The 16,811-nt window shown below is 40.9% G+C and overlaps 1 protein-coding gene across 1 annotated transcript in view; it reads right to left on the reverse strand.

The window, feature by feature from the left end:
* Positions 1 to 16,811, reverse strand: part of LOC149246471 (ubiquitin-conjugating enzyme E2 variant 1D-like) — a 51,515-nt gene that overhangs the window by 14,525 nt on the left and 20,179 nt on the right. The window contains exons 2-3 of the mRNA XM_089457934.1: positions 10,725 to 10,864; positions 10,387 to 10,512 (exon numbers count right to left, since the gene is read on the reverse strand). Of these exons, the coding sequence (XP_089314060.1) occupies positions 10,387 to 10,512; positions 10,725 to 10,864 (266 nt within the window). The remainder of the gene's footprint in view (positions 1 to 10,386; positions 10,513 to 10,724; positions 10,865 to 16,811) is intronic.

Consider the following 16,811-nt stretch of genomic DNA (forward strand, 5'->3'; position numbering starts at 1 on the left):
TAAATGCTCATTCCCATAACCATACATTTAACAGACTGAAAAAAAAAAAAAAATATTGTTGAAAACACAAATTCTGGAAATTTTTCAGAATGCTGGAAATTGCAGAATTAAAAATCAGCAATCAAAAACAGCCATTAAAACACTGATATTTTTGGTCAACTTGACCCTGGAAAAACCCCCTACAACTCTTGGGGAAAACCAGTTTGAGAGCTTTTCTTTATTTCTGAAAATTGCCTTTTTACAGTGAGAATTATTCAGCAAAAAAATCAGCAAGCAAATTTACAACTTATCTCATTTCCCGTGCCTCACAGCAATCTGGAAATTACAGCAAACAGGACAGCAATAAATGTTGTACGGCCTCCGTTTTGTGTAAAGAAAAACTGCTCCTCGATTTTTGTGCAAAAATTGCCTTTCACTATGTGCTGAATCAGCTTTACAAATCTGCTCAACTGCTGCCTTGGAATGTTTGCCAAGCTGCTGTCTCCTTCTCCTCCCTGCTCAGAAATCTCTCTTGCTCTCTTGCTCTCCTTCTCCCAATCTGCTCATGAAAGAATGAATGACCTTTTCCTCCTTTTCCTCCTTTAATATAACTTCAAGTGACTTTTGGGTGATCCAAGTGACTTTTGGGTGATCTCTAAATCCAATGGCTGAAATAGATTTAGATCAATGGTTGAGATTAAATGCTCATTTAAATCTCACTTTCTATTTTTTAATTCATCCCACTTTAATAAAGATCCACTTAGTCATTTATTTCCAAAGTCACTTTTCCTTTCTAATTTTTCATTTACTTTAAAATTAGACTTAGTAACTTTATCACTTAAAGTCACTTTTAAATTAGATTTAACTTTATAAAATTATAGTCACTTTAGGAGAAAAATTAAATTCTTTTGGACACTTTTCCCTAGGCCAAAGATCAAAGCCTTAGGGAACCACCTGTCCTCCAGTACCAAATTTCAACATGCCCTTACCAAATATATGTGAAACTACATGGTCCCCACTCCATCCTGGATCAACTACTTCGCCTTCGCCATTTTTGTCCTATACTCCTTCAGTTGATATGCATCATGAGGTACTGCCACTACATTATCTACGTGGGTTTTCAAGTCGTATTCATCTAGCAAAAAGGACATCCTAGCCTTCCAAATGACAAAGTTGGAGGCTCCCTCCAACCTATCCTAATCTCTAAGCCTAGTTGTGGCTGTCTCTGAATCTGATCCAAAATCTCCCTCTTCCTCTGCTTGGATGCTAAATCTGCTACTCACCCTCCCACCTGGAGTGAGAAAAATTGCTTGCAGCTACCGCCAATTGTAAATGGAAAATGGGATTTCTAGACTAAAAACCCTTTAAGAGAAATTATCTGTGTGTCTCTCTTCCACCAACGCTGATTCCGCCACTGCAAACTGTTGCAAACCCTTTTGCGCCCAAACAAGGAATCTGCCCAATGAAAATATTGGACTACTACTCTCTTTGCCTGCTGAAATCACTCAATCTAGCAAGTTGAATTTTTCTACCTACCTGCACTGAAAAATCGAACTGCTCAAGCAATTCGCACTGCCTGGCTCAAGCTCTGTGCACCCCCCCTCCCCCAAAAACTCATTCTGCTACTCCCTTTGAACAACGAATTCCTGCCTCCACTTCTGAGCTTCCCCCTCTAATAAAAAACGCTCTCATACCATGTGAAAATTTCAACTATTGCAACAAATGGAATTATTTCTTCTAACTGTAAATTAATTTAACAGTGTATTACTATGGCAACAATGAAATAACCACTGCGATCTTCACAAAAAATACTGCAGAAAATAAAAGTGTTGGAAACTTAGAAAATACTAGCACACAAAAAAATGACACAGTGATTTTCGGACAAAGTCCCTAGAAAAACCTAACTTGCGAAAATCGGTGCAATAGCTGAGGGTTTGTATTATTAAGCAACAGTGAGAAATTCTGAGTACAGCTGGATGTCGAAAGTCGGCAATCCTACAAATAAAAATACTGGAAAAAACCTAGTGAGGAATTTTCCTCACCCCAAAAGCAGTGTTTTGAGATTCAACCGGCTCAGAACCAATTCGGTCGAGTTGGTCCGAGTCAAGGCCTCACCAGGTCGACTCGGCCAGTGAACCGGTTCGGCCGACCAGGTTATTATCGAGCCAACCAAGTTGTCCAACAACTCGGCTGGGTTGGATGACAACGGCCCGTGAATTAAAAAACGACGATTTTTTTTTTTGCTTTTGGGGGACTCCAAGGTTTTCACGATGATACTTTAATGGTTTTTTGTCCCTAAATACATTTATCTAGCTTGATCTTGAGAGATTTGTTTAGGTGGTATCACATATATAGTAGAGATTCCTTAAGGGATAGCTTCATTCTTCTTCAAAACCTTCCAATAGGTTCTTTGCCCCTTTCTTAAAGCAAACCTAACTTTGTGGCCCCAACCTTGGCCCTCCAAAGATGAGCATCGAGCCTTGAGTTGATTCCACGTGATGCTACACCCCTTGATGAGCCTCCAAATGCTAAAACACTAAACTTAAAAGCCGTTGGACTATTTGATGATATGCCCAAATGGATAGAAGATGCCCCCTGGTTGGCCTTGACCCTATTTTGGTGGATGGTGCCTTCTTCCAAAGCACAGATGAGGATGGTTATCATTGAGATGACTTAGGAGGGCTAGCACATCCCTCTTTGATGCCAATGCTTACCCTTAGGGGTGCCATGTCACTCACATGCTTGAAAAGGGTGACATAGGGTCTCTCCTAGATGACATCATGGTGGAGGATGCACCTTTTGAAGATGTACACATGCACTTTGGAACTCTTTTGGAGTGAGGAACACTCTTGGACCCTTGTATTAGTTCCTTGATGACTTACAATCTATTTTGGAGGATAACGCCATTTCTAGCCTCCTTGGTTATGTGTTTTTGTTTTGATCTCTATATCATCATCATGTATGTATTGGACAGTGCACTGGGTGCCATTTTGATATAATGGATATATTCATGAGCCTACTTTGATCATATGTTGTCTTCTATCTATATTCTAATGATGTGTGTTTGGAAACATGAATGAAAATCTTTAAAATTATGTTTTTTTATAAAAAAAATATATTTAATGTATTTTTTACAACGACTGAGTCATTGAAATCGAGTTGACCGAGTCGACACCGAGTCCGAGTCGACCCTCGGACAAGTCGGGGTCGGAGTTATAAAACACTGCCCACAAGAAATCTAGCTTTGAAGACTGGCCTCTAAAACCCCTCCACGAAATGCCATGTGTCACCTTTTGTTAGGATATTCCGACACATAGGAAATAGTTAAGTTCAAATTGGTCTAGTATAGAGTTAGGTATAGAGTTAGGTAAAGTGTGTTTCATTACCGTTGTACATTTTGTAACTTACAATCCGACGGTCACAATATGTAGTGATCCGACGGTTCACTCTCACCTTGGTATTACCGACACTTGATCCGTGGCTTGACACCCGATTGGTCCATGAGTTCTATTTAAAGCGCATGGAGGGTCATTGTTCGGGTAATCCGTGCATGAGAGAAGCTTATGTAAATTTTCATTCTTTGATTAATAAATTGCCTGTAGTACCAGATTGGGACAGGGCGTGGACTGTTTCCCTCTTTGAGGGTTTTAACCACGTCAAAAATACTGGCGTATTGATCTGTGATCTGGTTGTGAGCGGTGTCCTTTTGGTGATCTTTCTGAGGAACTTACCCTGTAAATTCCTACATGGTATCAGAGCTATTTGAGGGCCGCGTCCGTTGGTGATCCAAATTTGAAGCCGGTAGAACTGCATGCGGCTGTCGTTTCCTAGATCTGCTGTTTCTGACTGCTTTCGGGCCGAGAGGACTGCTCTGTTGCGTTCGGAGCATCTGTTCTAGTGAGGAACCCCTTTCGTTTCACGCGAAAAGGTTTCCGGTAGCCCTAGCTGCGTCATTTTTCAGATCGGGAGGTATACAGTGTTTTTGCAGTTTACTGTTATTTTCTCTCTGCTTATTTCGGTTTCGGTTTATTTAGCCCTTTTTTTTAACCGGATCTATACCTTTCATTTCTGCGTATGCTCTTTGCCCTGCGACTCTGTGCGATCTGGGCAAATCAGAAACAGAAAGGAAGGATTTTTCTCATGCATATGCTCTTTTCCCTGCACCTTAGTGTGATCTCGGAAAATCAGAAACATTGAGAAAAATATTTAGTTTTTCGGCTAAAGCTAACTTTGAGATTTTTTTTTAAATTTCTAGTTTTTTGGCTAAAGCTAACTTCGAGCCGCAAGGTTCGTTTTTCTTTGCATATTCGTGTTGGGTTTTGTGTTTTGTGTTTTGTAGGGAAAAAGAGCTTTCTCAAGGCAAGCACGCAAACCAAGGCCCCCCCTCTCTCTCTCTCTCTCTCTCTCTCAAATTTTTTGTATAGATCAATTGGTTCAAAGCTATTTTAAGAGAGTAGAGGTCTTGGGTTCAAGTCTCCATTTTGTGGGGGCGGACTTTTTTTTCATTCCCGCACATTCGCGCACTTTGCCGGCAACTTCAACAAATTTTTTTCAAATAGCCATAACTTCTTCATCCGGAAGCCTTTTTCAGAGCTGTTTATTTTAAAACAGCCTAATTTTTCAAGATCTATCCATTGGAACACTTACTTTCAGCATCTTCAGCTTCAGTTTTTTTAAAAAATGGAAAGTCCATGCCAAGTCATTCTTGACAGCACTAACTACTTCCAATGGGTAGCCTACATGGAAGATTTACTTAGAAGTAAAGGTCTCTTCAGAATAGCCACAGACCAAGAGAAGAAACCAAAAGATGAAGACAAGACTGCAAAATGGGAAAATAGACAAGATCAAGCACGTGGTTTGATAGGGATGTCTATTTCTCCTGATCTTAGATTCCATATTGCAGAACTTGAGACTCCTCATGAAGCATTGGAAAAACTCGCTAAAATTTTTGGGATTAAAAATGAAATTAGAGCCCATCAACTTGAAAATGAGTTGCTTACTTTGGATCCTAATAATTTTTCTTGCATTGAAGATTTCTTGTCCAAATTCAAGACCCTTAGATATCTCTTGGAAGGTGTTAAAGTTAAGAAAGAAGATGGTAACCTTATTTATTCCATCCTTACTAAGTTGGGACTAGCCTACTCTGTATTTGTTTCCACTTTCCATTCTACAAGGGAAGCTTTCATTTGTCAAGGAAAAGACTACAAGGCTCCTTCCTTTGACTCCTTTTGTGATTCCTTAATAAGAGAACAAGAAAAACTCTTACACCTTGGTCTTCTCAATCTTGGAAACTCTTCCACAAAAGCGTTAGCCGCCCAGCAGCAACCAAATTCAAAGAATCCTAAGAAGTCATATCCTCAAAAGAATGGTCCTAAACCAACTCAGCCTCAAAATGAAAGATCATTTCAGCAAAATGATAAGACCAATAAAAACAAATGGAAGAAGACTGATAGACATTGTAACTTTTGTAATCGAGATGGCCACTTAGAATCTAAATTCTTTAAGAAGATGGAAGCCTTGGAAGCCGCAATGAAGAAACATAACATCCATGTGGAGCCTACTTCAACTTCAACTTCTGGAATGGCACTTTCTGCATGTCGTTGTCAATCATCTCAGTCTGGTTATGCATTAAATGTATCTTCTTCCTCTCCTTCTCATGAGTGGCTCATTGATTCTGGAGCCTCTTATCACATGGCCAAAAATCAAGCCATGTTTTCTTCTTTAAATGATTGTAACACCAAAAATATATATGTTGGTGATGATAGATCTCTTAATGTTGTCGGGACTGGAACTGTTCATCTAGACAATGGCCAGTTTAATGATGTATTATGTGTTCCAACCTTATCCTGCAACCTTCTATCTGTATATCAGATAACTCATTCATGTGAAGGTAAAATTGTTGAATTTTCACCTCATGATGTTGTAATCAAGGATCTAAGAGATCCTAAACAGATTCTAGCTACTGGTATTGCTGATGATTCCACAAGGTTGTATAAGTTTCACAACTTTGGGTCATCAAATCTTCCCTCAATATTTGTTGCTCATAATGATGAAGTGAGCAAACTTTGGCATGAGCGATTTGGTCACTTAAACTATCGCTCCCTTCAGCATCTATGTAAAGAAAATATGGTGACAGGTCTTCCTATGGTATCTTGCAGAGATGGTGTTTGTTTCGGATGTGTACTCGGCAAACATCATCGGGACAGTTTTGACAAACGTGCCTCTTGGCACGCCTCAGCCCCTTTACAGCTTGTGCACAGTGATTTATGTGGTCCTCTTCCTGTTGCTTCATTCTCTGGCTGCAAGTATTTCTTAACTTTCATTGATGATTTCTCCAGACGCACTTGGGTATACTTCTTAAAACTCAAGAGCGAAGTATTTAACACATTTTTGGCCTTCAAAGCCTTTGTTGAAAAACAATCTGGACATCAAATTCTTAAGCTAAGAACTGATAATGGTGGAGAATATGTTAAAAACACATTCATCAACTTTTGCACCGAAAATGGAATTCAAATGCAACATACTGTTCCATACACTCCACAACAAAATGGTGTAGCTGAAAGAAAAAATCGCACCTTAAAGGAAATGGCTAATTGTATGTTGCAATCTAAAGGACTCAGTCTTAGTTTTTGGGCCGAAGCAATTAATTGTGCAAATTATATAATCAATCGCACTCCTACTAAGGTTCTAGAGAATATCACTCTAGAAGAAGCTTGGAGTTCCATTAAACCAGATGTAAGTCACTTTCGTGTTTTTGGAAGTGAAGCATGGGCCCATATTCCAGATGAAAAGCATAAAGCTTTAGAACCTAAGAGTGAGAAATGTACTTTTGTTGGATATTTTGAAGATGTAAAAGGTTATAGACTTATTCCATTTAAGTCCAAAAATGTTATCATTAGAAGAGATGTAAAATTTGATGAAAATAAATCGGCCTGCGAGCCTAGTCCGGCGGATGTGCCACCTCTTCCTATCTCTTCTACTTTTGAAAACATTTCTTCTTCAGATGATGAAAGTGAGGATGATAATCCTCCCCCACCTTCTCAGGATCCTCAACTTCCAAGATGGGTCCGTGCTACTCGGGATGCAGCAGGTGATCTTGCCGGTGATCCTACAGATCAACAACGTACACGTTCTCAGTTTGAAAGAGCCTCTTCTTTACTGGCTCAAGCTCCAGTAAATCATGATCCTGACACTTTTGCAGAAGCTTCAGGCCATCCACATTGGGAAGCAGCTATGAATGAAGAATATCATTCATTATTGACAAATAATACATGGGATCTTGTTCCTCTACCAAAGGGACGCAAACTTGTAAGATGTAAATGGGTTTACAGAACCAAGTATGGACCAGATGGGAAAATTGATAAACATAAAGCTCCTCTTGTTGCTAAGGGCTTTTCACAGGTTGAAGGCATTGACTACACTGAAACCTTCTCCCCTGTTGCCAAAATGAACTCTATCCGCCTTGTTCTTTCCCTTGCTGCCTCTTTAAAATGGGAAGTCCATCAGATGGATGTTAAATCTGCCTTCTTGCATGGGGACTTGCAGGAAGAAATCTATATGGAACAACCCATTGGCTTCATACAAACAGACTCCAGCCTTGTTTGTCGACTTAAGAAATCCCTTTATGGTCTCAAGCAAGCTCCTCGGGCTTGGTATGCCAAAATGGATAGCTTTCTTTTAGAATCTGGCTTTTCTAGGTGTCATTCTGACAATACTGTCTACACCAAGAAAGTGGGCAACTCTCTTATCATCCTTGTTCTTTATGTTGATGATCTTATCCTTACTGGTAGTGATCCCAACCTTATAAACCATGTGAAGTCTAGCCTCAAAAGGAAATTTGAAATGACAGACTTAGGACACTTACACTATTTTCTCGGTCTTCAAGTCTTGCAATCCAAGGAGGGTATTTCCCTTTCCCAGTCCAAGTATGCTTGTGATATTCTTCGTCATTTTCACATGGAAGACTGTAAGCCAGCCCTTTCTCCCTTTCAGTCTGGAGTCAAACTTTCGATCTCTTGTACTTCTCCTGAAGTTGATGCTACCTTATACCGTCAACTTGTAGGAAAACTCTTGTATTTAACCCATACTCGTCCTGATCTTTCCTTTGCTGTTGGCCTTGTTGCTCGCTTTATGCAAAACCCCCGTGAAAGTCATTGGAAAGCAGCTAAAAGAATACTTCGTTATGTTCGAGGTACAGTTCAGTTTGGGATTCATTACAGTGCCAAAGCAGCTCCTCTATTAGTTGGTTTCACTGATTCTGATTGGGCTGGTGACCCTGATGATCGGAAGTCTACTGCCGGTTATGTCTTCACTCTTGGTTCAGGACCTATTACATGGGCTTGTAAGAAACAGGCTGCCATTTCTCTTTCGTCAGCAGAAGCAGAGTATCGTGGTGTCGTGGAAGCTAGTAAGGAAGCCTTGTGGCTTCGTCAGATCCTATCAGAGTTTGGCTTTGAGCAGCAGCATCCAACCACACTTTGGTGTGATAATCAAAGTGCCATTCAGCTATGCAAAGATCCAATCCAGCATCAGCGCAGTAAACACATTGAACTACACATGCACTTCATCAGAAAGCTCATTCATGACCATGTTCTTGAAGTGCAATATTGTTCAACAGATGATCAGGTTGCAGACATCTTCACAAAGGCTCTCACAGAGGCGAAGTTCACTAAACTTCGATATATGCTTGGAGTTCAGGAAGTTGTCACTAAGGGGGGATAGGCTCTAGTGCCTCCTTCTTTCTCCTATTGTGTCATATTTGTAAATCGTTCAATCCTATCCCATGTTGTTCTTAAGGGGGGATGTTAGGATATTCCGACACATAGGAAATAGTTAAGTTCAACTTGGTCTAGTATAGAGTTAGGTATAGAGTTAGGTAAAGTGTGTTTCTTTACCGTTGTACATTTTGTAACTTACAATCCGACGGTCACGATATGTAGTGATCCGACGGTTCACTCTCACCTCGGTATTACCGACACTTGATCTGTGGCTTGACACCAGATTGGTCCATGAGTTCTATTTAAAGCGCATGGAGGGTCATTGTTCGGGTAATCCGTGCATGAGAGAAGCTTATGTAAATTTTCATTCTTTGATTAATAAATTGCCTGTAGTACCCACGTTGGGACAGGCCGTGGACTGTTTCCCTCTTTGAGGGTTTTAACCACGTCAAAAATACTGGCATATTGATCTGTGATCTGGTTGTGAGCGGTGTCCTTTTGGTGTTCTTTCTGAGGAACTTACCCTGTAAATTCCTACACCTTTTGCGCAACCACAAATTCGTGTTGCATGGATCTCACACTGAGCTGCCTCTTCAGCCTACCACTGACTCTGAAAACATTTCTCCCGACCTCTAAGAAATTTTCCTGCCTCTGAAATTATGAAACGACTTCCCGAATATGTAGATCGAACTGCCTTTTAGAGGCTTTTGCGCAGCCCTTGCGCAACCTCTCTATGGTTATCTTTGCCTCTTTGCAATGTACTCTCCATGACTAGAAAAAAATTCCTCCAAACTCACTATCTTTGCCCCTCCCTGTCACTGCTTTATTCTTTGGCTCTAACTCTTCCAGCCACTATTGTTGCTCTCTGGAGGATCAAACTGCCCAAGGAAATCGATCTCAAGTGTGTGTTCTTCACCTACCCATCAACCTCCTCTTATAAACTCCAATTGGGACTCCAACGACCAAGATTAAAATATAATCGATGGCTGAGATTATTTCTACATCGATCATGAGTTTCTCGATGATTCACACCTTTCTCAATGAATATTGATTAACTAACCCTTTTTCCTAAGTTTAAATTTAGAAAATATTTTAAAAATAGGCTAATAATCTAATTGAGACACTTCTAGGTGGAATTTCCATAAACGATTTCTGGATTATGGAGAACTTCTGTGTTTTAGCCTCTCCACAAAATTTCGAGACTAGAACACCTCTAATGCTACAAAAACTAACAAATCACACTCGCAATTGGACCAAATTGTTGGTAGAAACACTCTGGAAACGCTGAAGATAGATAGAAATATCTCTGCCCAAAAATAGTCAGATCTTAATATCAATGCACCCAAAATGAAGATGTTCCAAAATCTAAGAAAGTTGGGGAAGAATATCAATCAAGTAGCAAACAAGGTACCAAGGACTTAAGTCATATCTATATCAATTCTTCATTATACTTAGTTTAATTAAAAAAATAAAAATAAAAACTCAATATTTTTAAAGAGGGAAACAATAATAATCAAGTCCCTATATACTGTGTTTATAATCATCCCATATTATGAAATATTAAGCATAGATATGAATCTAAAATAAAATAGCTTATATTATTGCAGTTCATAAAAGCAAAACTTCACAAGCCAAAGCTCCCCACTAGAAAATCACCCAATATAGCAGAGAATGTTTCAATGAGACTCACCACTCCACTTTCCTTACTCACGCATGTCATGCTGATTCGAGAAAGGAATCTGACAGTTGGGGGTTTGTTTGGATAGTCCTTGTCACAGAATAATTTTAGCTGGTATATACGGCCATCATGAACTGACTGCACCAAAAAAAAATGAATGAACCATCAATTCTAGAATAACAGAGCTATTAAAAAGTTACAACTGAAAATAACAACCAATGGTCAAAGTGAAAGTTCCACTTCGCACAAAACTGGCTAATTCATTACCTGTGACACATACTAGTAGAATACTAACAAACAGCCAAAGAAGCAGACAAAAACCATTTTTAACATACTAAACATCTCCATACATTATGTGGCCCAATGATTGTCCCTGTCCAAGAGCGCATATAGATATCATCTCCATCATCCATTCCATAGCTGACAGTCCCATCTCCAAAGCCTTTCTCTCCTCTTTCTAGCTCTTCCAGCAATCGAAAATTTCTTGGAACTGTGCAATGAATATATGACAGAAAGATGTGGGGTCACCTTTCAAATAATAATAACTACATCTTCCTTAAGCATAAGCTGCTAAAACAGTTAATCATTTTGCACACTCTTTCAATTTACAGAAATTTTTAGTGCTCATTATAACTTTAACTTATCGCAGGAAAAGAATGGATGTACTTGGAAAGGTAATTGGCTTGAAATAGAGACAAAATGAAATAAGGGGTCATTGATTTGATGGGGGGTCTACATTTATATTCAGATACTGGAAAAATAATAAAAACCTTCATTATGTGTCCAACCAATAATTGCAATTGATAAGCGTAATATTCATCCATAGCTTGAACAGTGAACAACAATAATAATAAAAACATTACTTTTCTATCTGCAGGAATAGGCAGTATTTTTATTAAATAGGGGTGCCTTCTAATATTTACAAAAGCATCATTACTAATCTGAAAATACTAAATAGTAACAAGGATGCAACCTTGTGTAGGTTCTAGGCATTTGAAGACAATGAATCCCAGAGCCCAGGGACCACACTGTCTAACATGCACTTCCTTCGGCCTATGTATGTATTAAACCACACTTCTCCTGAGCAGAACATTTCACTTCAATAAATTTAGTACTTCATAGCAATTTGTTTACTAGGCATCCAACAAAGGAATGTATGTATTTAGGTAGGTAGGTAGGGGTATGATCAAGATACTACATATAGGTGTGTTTGTATGTATTCTATGACCTGTCATTTACATAGTTATAAATTAGAAGCAATATTTGGAGATCATGCTATTGATTTTCTTTCATTTTGTAAATGCCACACATTATATTTCATCTTCTTAGCAGGTTTTGTCTGTCAGATTTTTCACGTTTACTGGAATGTATGAATCTCCTAAACTTTATCCATCAAAATCCTCAACTGTTCCCTCCAATGCTTTAGCCAGATCTGTGAGCGTATCAAAAAAATTATTCCAGAGTTCTGAGCAGTCTCAAGAATTTTGTTGCCAATCCATTGGTAAACCATTTTTCAGCCATTGGATGATATTCTGTTCCTTGAAAAATCATATTTACCTAATCATGTTTTCCCTGGGCCATTTGTGTCTATTTCATGTGCATCTGCAGCCAGATTCATCAGTGTGAACACCCTTTTGGCCATGTGAATTTTTGCAACTGCATGCAGAACCAATTTTCTTATTGCAAATAAACACAAAGTACATCAAACCACCTCCTGCCCAGTTGTGTGGATAACTTCTAAGCTCATCATCCAACATAACTTTCTTGGTTCTTTGCTTAATGCGCTGCCCTGTTTTTTATCCTTCCTTACATAATGTCTGCTTTCTTCAAAGTTCAATCAATGACTCTCCAGGCCTAGATGAATCTGTAGTTGATAGAATTTGCATGTCAGGGCATCACATGTGTTTCATTCAAACCTGAAATACCAAGCATTTTTTGCAATTAACTTATGTTATCGTATATTTGGCCATGTAAGTAATGTTTTAGTTTCTCAGTTCTTTTGGTTTATTGTGATAAATGGTATGTCCACTACTTTTCTCCTGCTTCTTCTAATAATGACTGACCTTCATCATATTCATATCTGAAAGAATGATTAGACCTGACCTGATAAATGGTATGTCCACTGGTGTTATGGGAGGGAAATGATGGAAACAGGGGCAGACGGGCTCGAAGGCGGGTTGGGGTTTTCATGGAAGTTTTCTAATTAACTTTTTACTGAACCCAAGCGCGGATAGTTCACAGAATTGACTGTTACCTGGTTTCCTCCATTTGCCTTGGGGTTATTTGACTTTGGTTTTTATATTTTCATACCTTGTCCGTTGTGCTTCCTTGTCGCTAACCGCCGCGGCCTCTCGAGGGTTTTATCATTTTTTTACTGATTGCTGTAAGGGTGGTCTAACTTTGGTCGTCACGAAGTTTGGTGGCACTGTCAGCGGCTGAAGACTTACCTCCTCCGGGTTTTCATTCCGAACGTTTACGGTTTTTTCCCTCGAAGGTTTCCAACTGTTGGTTTTCTGTTTTGGGTTGCACTCTAACCCTGGTCAGTGGGCACAAGGGTTCTCTTTCGGTTTTCTTGGAACAGCCCCGCTATTTTCTACGGTAGTTGTCAGTTGAATGGAAGAACAGCTTCTCGACTATTCCTCAAACTCGCTGGCTCCAGAAGACATCTAGGTCAACTACTCACACCCGTCAACTGTCGAGTCTGCACCAGAAGGTAACTGCTTACCGGCCCCTCAGGTAACAGAACTTACCTCACTCTTTGATATGGAGGTCTCTCTTCAAGACTTGGGTAACCCTCAACCAGTGGTGGCTGCGTCAGGAGGTCTTTTTAGCTCAGGCGAGGGTGTTGAATCGCCTTTCCTTTCCATACCCTCTCCCTCAATCCCTCAAGGTGGTGCAAACATCTCAGCGGGAGGGTCTAGTGATTCTCACCTCGTTTCGCAAGGGTTTGATGCTCAGGCTGGCCTACGGGGCTTGGCGCCCAAAAGCTCAACTCACCTTCCCTCGGTCACAGCTCCTCCCTCGGGGTTTTTCAATGGTATTGCAAGGACTGACATAAGCACTGAGGAGAACAGGTCCTCAAACTCAGACGAGAACGTTCCTGAGGAGGGCGCCCCGACTGCTCATCCACCAATCCATCGAGAAAAGAGGAAGTCAAAGCTCTCCAAGATCCGAGAAAGAAATAGGCAATTGGTTTTTGGAGAAGGCATTACAATGGCTCAGGCAGCCCTTACATAGAGCACAGTGCTCATGGGTAGGGTTAGAGGCAGAAATTACACACCAGCACGGCTGCAGAAATGGACTGCAGAGGTTTGGGGCAATCTGCAGGCGCAACTTCCTGGCATCATCACCCTGTCTCAAGGGTGGTTTGCCCTGATCTTCTCTCAGCTTGTCCAGGTCGATTGGGTGTTGACGAGATACTGGCATATCGAAATGACCCCGGTACTACTGAAGCGATGGTCTCCACTGTTCGACCCGAACAAAGAAAACCTAGGTGCTGGTCCGAAATGGGTTCGCCTGCCAGGCCTTCCACTCCAGTTTTGGGCAAAGGAGGTCTTCAGAGTCATTGGTGATGATTTAGTGGTGTACCCAGTGTTTTTAAACCCGACCGGCTCGGAACCGACTCGGTCGAGTTGGTCCAAGTCAACCAAAAAATATTCAACTCGGTGGTTGAACCGGTTCGGTCGACCGAGTCATTGCATGACTCGGCCGAGTCCATATCAACCCGGCCAGGTCAAGGAAAGCAACCAGTGAACCCCCAAAAACGCAATTTTTTTTATTTTTTATGTTTTTTCCAAGTGTGGGGGACTCCAAATGGTTTTATTAATTGGTTTTTTGGTCTTTGGGGTCCATTCCCCTCTCCTAGTATTGATATGCTATTCAAATTTCATGGTAATGATGTTTGAGAGTGATTCCAGCCTCATTGGATTTCATATGGAGAAAGTAGAATTTTAGATTTCATTCAAAATCCAACAGACTTATCAATTTTTAAGGATTTTAGGATTGGGGGATTGCAATGTTTCCATTGAATTTTTCATGTATTAGGGTATGGAACTCGTATTTAATCAAGAGCACCAATCCCTCTATGTACCTTGATGTTAGTGACATTGGTTGTCGAACTCCTCTGAGATTCGCTCCCAAACCGGGAGCTTCTGAAAATGTCGCTCCAGCTCCGATTTTCGCTCTCGCTCCCCGCTTTTGCTCCCGCTCCCAAGTAACACTGAGCCAGATGATGTTGGCAACTCTAGCAGTACCCAGTGGTACTGGTCATAGACTTTTGTTGTAGAGGCAATTTATAGTCTCCTTGGTTATGTGTTTTTGTTTTGATCTCTATATCATCATCGTGTATGTATTGGACAGTGCACTGGGTGCCATTTTGATGTAATGGATATATTCATGAGCCTACTTTGATCATATGTTGTCTTCTATCTATATTCTAATGCTGTGTGTTTGGAAACATGAATGAAAATCTTTAAAATTATGTGTTTTTATAAAAAAACAAATATTTAATGTATTTTTACAACAATCGAGTCATTGAAATCGACCCAACCGAGTCGATACGGAGTCAGAGTCGACCCTCGGCCGAGTCGGAGTCGGAGTCAGAGTCGGAGTTTTAAAACATTGGGTGTGCCTCGACCACAATCGGGCTTATCAGGACACAGGTTGTTTGGCTCTGGCTCGCATTTTGGTGCACCTTGACACCAAAGAGGGCCTGGTGGAGAGCTATCTGCTCGAGATGGGGGACATTACGCGTAGGCAGATTCTGGACTATGAGGGCATCCCTTTCCGATGCCGAAGGTGCCACAAGGTGGGTCATTTGTACAAGGATTGCCCTCTTATGTCCGGGGCACATCAGGAACCTCCCAAATCTTTGGTTTCGACTAGCACACAAACGGTGGACTCAGACTTTCCTTCACTGGAGGTGCATCCTGTGTATATGGAGCCGCAGATGCTGGGCACGAAGGAACCCACCACTCAGCCAACCTCTTTGACTGTCGCGACTCCACTCACCAGCCCATGGGCCAGAGACTCGGCTTTTGCAAGTACTTCTTCCCCCCCTTCTCGTTTGTTTACAGTTGAATGTATGGTTTCTGATTCTGTTTCTACTTCTATATGTTCGTCTGGGTTGCTCCCTGAGGTTAGCAAGTTGTGCTCCCCGGTGTGTCCGATTCTATCGGCCCCTCCCTCCTACCCTGAATCCTCTCCCGCTACCAACTCGTTGTTGTTCGTCCTTAGTCGGGGGAGGGGGGCAACCCGACCTCCAGTGGCTCTCACCAATATTTCCTCCGCTCTCTCCTTGCCTCACAGTCCACGGCCTTCGGTTTGGAAGCGGATCCTCTTCCCCTTAAAACCCCCCCATGGCAATCAATCTAAAATCACCAAAGCTATTAAGAGGGCAGAGTGTTGAAGTGGCTTTGGGAGTGCAACATCCCATTGATTGGGTCCTTAGAGCAAAGGGTAACCCACTTATCGATCTCCCATGAAGTGCCTCTCCTTCAACTGCAGGGGCTTAGCCAGTGCAGATACAAACAAATAAAGAAAAAACACAAAAAATAAAAGAAAAAAAACAAGAAAAACAAAACAAAACAACCAACCAAAACAAACAAGAAAAAAAGAAAAAGAAAAGAACCAAATAACACAATAAACAAAGAAAGACAAATAACAAAAAAAATTACAGGGGAACTGGAGGCTATGCTAAAATGCTTCAAAAGGGACAAATGTCCTAGTCCGGATGGGTGGCCAGTGGAATTCTACAGCGCCTTCCTGGATCTTATTGGCAACGATCTAATATTGGTCATCAAGGACTACAGAAGCACAAGCTGAATGTATGGGAGTTTTAATGCGACCTTCTTGGCCCTCATCCCCAAATCAAACAACCCCTCATCCTTTGATGACTTTTGCCCCATCTCCCTCTGCAACAGTATCTACAAAATCATTGCTAAGATCATTTCTCTTCGAGTTAAACCTTTTCTATCTCGAATGATCTCTTTGGAGCAGTTTGCTTTCCTCAGTCAATGCCAGATTCATGAAGCTATAGGGACAGCTCAGGAAGCCCTTCATTCAATCAAAAAGCAGAATAAAAAGTCCATCATTCTTAAGATCGACCTCTCCAAAGCTTTCGACAGGGCTAGTTGGACTTTTCTTCAGCTCACTCTTATTCATATAGGCTTCCCCCATGCTTTTCTTGCCTGGATTATGTGTTGTTTCACTTTTGCTTCCTTTAGTGTTCTCATAAATGGTGTTGCCTCTGGTTTCTTTCATGCGAAACGAGGGCTTAGGCAGGGCTGCCCTCTCTCCCCCTTACTCTTCCTTCTCATTATGGAAGGTTTTAGCAGATTGATTAAAAATGCTCATGTGGCTAGAGATTTGGGGGGTGTCCAAATTTCGGATATGACCACTCTCTCTCACCTTCTGTTTGTTGATGATGTACTTGTTTT

Source organism: Pinus tabuliformis, chromosome 7 (assembly GCF_031772625.1).
Source record: "Pinus tabuliformis cultivar Carrire ecotype Pingquan chromosome 7, CPIR1, whole genome shotgun sequence".
NCBI classification, from domain to species: Eukaryota; Viridiplantae; Streptophyta; class Pinopsida; order Pinales; family Pinaceae; genus Pinus; species Pinus tabuliformis.